The sequence below is a fragment of the Kryptolebias marmoratus genome, linkage group LG9, assembly GCF_001649575.2.
Source record: "Kryptolebias marmoratus isolate JLee-2015 linkage group LG9, ASM164957v2, whole genome shotgun sequence".
Lineage (NCBI taxonomy): Eukaryota > Metazoa > Chordata > Actinopteri > Cyprinodontiformes > Rivulidae > Kryptolebias > Kryptolebias marmoratus.
Genome location: NC_051438.1, coordinates 21,265,663 through 21,270,508, shown reverse-complemented (window position 1 = coordinate 21,270,508; position 4,846 = coordinate 21,265,663). Strand labels below are relative to the sequence as shown.

Genomic DNA, 4,846 nt, shown 5'->3' with positions numbered 1-4,846 from the left:
AACAGGAAATACTGCATGCAGGTCTGCAGCCAAAATGACTTGAATATGATACTGTTTAACACTCAAGACACTTAAAGGCTAAAAAGTTTTCTTGGTGCTCCATCACATGACATGCTTTCCTTTCATTTATTGTCACGAAATGTACTGATTCTTTTACAGTCAGTATAACAATGAATAAAAACTCATCTGCTATTATTTAAATGTTCTTCAGGTTGCAGTGATCTAAAAAGAGTGTCTCTCTGTTCCAGTGTGTGATCTGGAGACAATATCATTATGCAAAGCAGGTTGCAAGCAATGTCCTTAGGGTGTAAGCAATCAGTTGTTCACCACTGCTTTGTGTATCCTGGAAACAAGCTCAAAACTAGGCAAGAGCGCAGCGGCCTGGGCCAGCTGGGGCAGCTGTGTGTAGGTGGAGGTGCGCAGGTACTGGAAAAGGTCCCGGAAGCTGTGGAGATGAGCAGTGACCTGAGGGGGAACACCTAGAGACAGCCCCAGCTTCCTTAAAGTGTGCATGTTGTCAGGAGAGTCGAGCAGCAGGGACAAATCCTGGACGGAGTCGTAGTCGAGCGTCTCGATACTCTGACCTGGGCAGATTCAGAACAGCGATAAACCCCTGAAGTAAGAGCTAAGAGGTGGAAAAGTTAAAGGCCTTTTAATGGCTGAAATGCAAAGCAGCTGTTCATGAGAATGCGAGAAGGCGCTGGTGGGAAACATGAAGTGCGTACCTTGAGCGATCTCCCAGATTTTCTGCAGCTTGTGCTCCATCTGAAAAGGAGGCATGGAGATTAAACTGATTCTCATGTTCATGAGGGGTCAAAATGAGCTAATATTATTAAATTTAGTCAATAAAATCAACTGAAACATAAAAAAGAGCAACTGATAATGCATTTTATAATTTATCAATTGAATTATTACTTGATTAGAGAGTGGGAAGCAAAATGTTATGTGCTCAAATTTAATTTTATTCAACATAAATGGATTTATTTTACTGCCATATTCTTTTTAATTAAGCTTGATATTTCTAATGGTCTAGAATCAAAGATTAAACAACTAATATTACATGAAAGCAATCACAAAACATGGATAAATAGATATTTAATAGATAAATAGATAACTGAAGTGATTACAAATGGCAATCAGGGTTTGATATAAAAGGTTATTTTTCTGATTTAAATCCATTCTAAGGTCAGAGGGCAGTTCTTATTTGGCTCAGTGCTCCAGCAACTTAAATAAAACTCTGAGTTTTCATATGATCACTTTATAAATTAACTTCCAAACAGAAGTGTGCACGTGGCACTCACAGAGCAGTCAGTCAAATGAAATGAACCTTTGTCGGTAAGTTTTCGTACTGTTGACTCTGAGGAGTCGACACATGAACGCAGAATACCTCTTCTGTGGTGAAGCTTCGTCGGCCTTCCTGTGTGATGCTATCGGTTTTCTGGCTGCAGGGCTTGATGTTGGTGGTGACGTTAATCACAATAGAAGTGGGGTGCAGCTCGCTCTCATGGTTCACCGAGCTTTGGCCTCTGGGTAAGGGAAGGGAGTATTTTGGAGCTGACTTAAGCGAATAAAACAAGCACAGAGCGAACGCTGAACCTGCTTTTTGAGCCGGCCTTCACAGAGCTCACCTGGGTTCTTCGGTTGAAGCTGTCTCTGTTGGGATGTCTGGATGTGGTGTCGTGTTCTCTGAGTGGCCAGACAGAGGTTCATACTGAAGGTTCGCTGCAGACAGAAGCCCCTCTGGTTTGCTGTGGTCCTCGGGAACCTGCTCTGAACATCGTCACGAGTGTTCAGGCACCGAGGTCAGCAAACTAACAGTCAGAAGGCAGGACTGCCTGAAACGTTGAGGACGGTTCAACTCACTGAATCTCTCAGCAGTCAGAAGGACAACCCAAAGCAGCAGAGAGATGAGGAAAACCAAGGATGCTACTGCAGCACCAGTCAGGACCACTGAAAGATTTTCATCTCTTACTTCTGGAAAAGCAGAAACAAAGCATAGTCGGTCATGTCAAACTATTTCAACTAAAACTAAAACCACAGGTTTGCTTACCTTTCTCAGGAGGATCTTTGATGCTTCTTTCAGGGGATGAGACGAGGCTCTCTGTCAGGCAGCAAGAACACAAATAAACTGGACAGCAGGTCTGGAAGAGCACCAGATTGTACTGAAATAGAATTTTATCTTGAATCGTACGTGTTTCTGAGCTTTTGGATGAGAAACGTAAACACTCTTCATGAACCGTGTCACGGATGTTACAAGGCAGGCAGAGCAGCTCCGCCTCCCCAGTCATGCTCCTCAGCTCATAAAACCTGCACGTGCGACCACACATTCACGTTTAGTACGCAACAAGCATGTTTATTCCTGCAACTTGGCTGGAACTAACCCCGGCAGACACCGTCCGCACAGCCTGTCCCCGGTGGGTGAACACGCCGTCTCCATCAGGCGGTTCAGCAGGTTGCACTGGGTGCACCTCCTGCAGGGGGCCACCCCCGTTTCTGTGCTGAACGTCCCTTCCCCACAGGCGACGCACACCCCTTCCCCGCCGTACCCAAAGCCGCAGTCCTGAAAGAGATGCACGGAGTGTGGATTTACAGACACAACCGACAGAGGAGGGAGAGAAATGAAGCTGCAAAAAAACAAGCTGTACCTCTGACAGCTGCTCTCCAGGCTCACAAACAGGACACGCAACACAAGAGCCATTAGGGTGTAAAAACTCAGTGAGGTCACATCTGGGCTCAGACCGCACCTGTGCACAGAAAAACTGAACAAACAAGAGAAGAAGACGATTTCAGAGCCTGCAGAAATACACGCCTGAATGCTTTTGTTCTTCATTTTTACAACAAAATATAAAAATTTAAAACTATTTACCTTTCAAGGACACAGTTTTGGTTTTATTATAGATAAAAATGTTCTACTTATTTATTGCTTGAAGCACAGAAAAGCTGCCTGCAACACAAGTTCAACAACCATATTAACCACAATATGGATGGCCACACAGTTTAAACAGAATTTTATCACTGGTTTTATTTTATTTTTCCAAGAAAGTATCAACTTTACACTTTAAAATGAGCTAAAAATGAGAAACGTTTCTTTATTTACACCAAAGACTTTACTAACTTAAGTTTTTTGAGAATAAAATCTTTCATCTTATATCAGAAATATCAAAACCTTCGGTGTCAAATAGATGCAGTGAAGCTGGGAACATTACCTTCTGGAATATCGCAGAGGAAAAGCGTTAGATTGCATTAAGGCTTCAAGTCACAAGCTTAAACATTTTACTTGACTTTACTGTTCTGAACAACTGAAAACTATTTCTGCCTTATAGATAAAAAGTCAGACGTACCAAAAGCAGAACAGCAAAGAGACAAGCTTCCATCTCAGCTGCGGGCTACTGCCTCTTTAGAGTTCAAGGCACCTGAAGAATTCAATTTCAGATTCAAACTCATCATAATTGTGCACACCGAAATAAGACAAGTAAACCTGAGGAGAGAGAAACTGCAAAAAACGTACCTGACAAATTTCAGAAACTCACCTAAAAGCAGAGGACTGTGATGTCGTCTCTCTGTACACGTTTCCCCCAAACCCCAGAAGCAGAGGAGGATGGTGGTGGGAAAGGGTTTTGGGAAAACCCATCATTCTACATCACCTGTGACGCAGGAGGGGTTCCCGACGCGACACTGACCCGTCTGCCAATGAAAACACACACACATCCCACCTCTACGTGGACACCTCACGTCACAGCTCGAGTCCTCAGGTTTCCTCAGGGGAACCTGCTCATTTTATTCCCGGCCACTGAGACGAAAAGGGAGTGAAAATGGGATGAATGAGAGCCTTGTTAGGGAGTCCGCACGCAACAAAGACACGTTGTTTGTCTGAGGGCGGAAATTCAATCTTTGATTTTTACAATTAATGCCGACTTTCTGAAACATGTCATGAGGACTGGGAGAGAAAAACAAAACAAAACAAAAAAAGTTTACAAATTGATTAAAACCTTGAATGTGCAACTCGCTTTTTGACCACTTGATGGGAGTGTGGACACAAAATTTAAAAAAAAAGAAAAAAAAAGAAAGAAGTTGAAAAATGCCATAAACTTTTACCACCCTGATGGGAAATGATGGGTAAACAGGCTGTCCTTGAGTACTGGCAGCTGAACGTCTCATGGAAAAGCCAATTAGATTTGTTTGACTAAGCTATCACTCATTCATTTTTAAAACGTAACAATATTACACACACACACACACACACAGGTGTGTCCTTATAGGGACATTGTGTTGATGTCCATTCATTTCTTTGGCCTAACCTTGACTCTAACCCTAACCCTAACCATTAAAAGTACATAATTAATCCTAACTTAATCTCAATTCATACCCTAGCTTTAAACCTAACCCCTAATCTAAAAAGGATGTTCCATAATATTAAGACCCGGCTTTAGTCCCCTTAAGGACTATACTGGTCCTGACAAGTTAGGCTATTAAACTAGAACAGGTCATAAAAGGTAACAAAACCCAAATATACACAAGTTCATGCCTTTATCCTTCTTAGATCACTGGATTGAAATCCATTCTTTTCTGTAGCCTAATCCTGTCCCTAACCCTAACCCTAAACCTAACCATTACCAGTACTTCCCCAACCCTAATCCTGACCTAAACCCAGTTCGCACCATAGTCCCAAACACTTTCCCATTAAGCCCAACCATTTAGCTCAGCCCTAAACTTAACCTCATTTTATACAGTTTTCCAATATTCCCAGACCAAAAGTTTTAATAAGCTCTCTCAGGAATCCATCCATCCATCCATCCATCCATCCATCCATCCATCCATCCATCCATCCATCCATCCATCCATCCAT

General features: G+C 42.6%; 1 protein-coding gene across 3 annotated transcripts; it reads right to left on the bottom strand.

The window, feature by feature from the left end:
- Positions 1-125: 125 nt before the first annotated feature.
- On the bottom strand, positions 126-4,801 carry LOC108231242 (tumor necrosis factor receptor superfamily member 27). 3 transcript variants are annotated; one of them, XM_037977572.1, is made up of 12 exons: positions 3,531-4,800; positions 3,342-3,413; positions 2,867-2,944; positions 2,646-2,759; positions 2,382-2,560; positions 2,192-2,307; positions 2,051-2,101; positions 1,864-1,974; positions 1,629-1,770; positions 1,388-1,526; positions 726-765; positions 130-584 (listed from the first exon to the last, which is right to left on the bottom strand). In XM_037977572.1, exons 5-12 carry the CDS (start codon positions 2,435-2,437, stop codon positions 316-318), a joined length of 924 nt encoding a protein of 307 aa, XP_037833500.1. In that variant the 5' UTR covers positions 2,438-2,560; positions 2,646-2,759; positions 2,867-2,944; positions 3,342-3,413; positions 3,531-4,800; the 3' UTR covers positions 130-315. The 3 variants fall into 3 exon arrangements, with proteins under 3 accessions (XP_017263653.1, XP_037833500.1, XP_037833499.1); XM_017408164.3 differs by lacking the exon at positions 2,867-2,944 and having other exon boundaries at positions 126-584; positions 3,531-4,801; XM_037977571.1 differs by having other exon boundaries at positions 2,867-3,413.
- Positions 4,802-4,846: the final 45 nt, after the last annotated feature.

Bases quoted from the DNA above. Each gene is read 5' to 3' on its own strand.
- LOC108231242 (XM_017408164.3), bottom strand. From the start codon at position 3,374: ATGGAAGCTTGTCTCTTTGCTGTTCTGCTTTTG. The intron at 2,561-2,645 runs GTACAGCTTGTT...CATCTCTTTCAG, and splicing joins CTGGAGAGCAGCTGTCAGAG to GACTGCGGCTTTGGGTACGG. The intron at 1,527-1,628 runs GTGAGCTCTGTG...TCCCTTACCCAG, and splicing joins GCTTCAACCGAAGAACCCAG to AGGCCAAAGCTCGGTGAACC.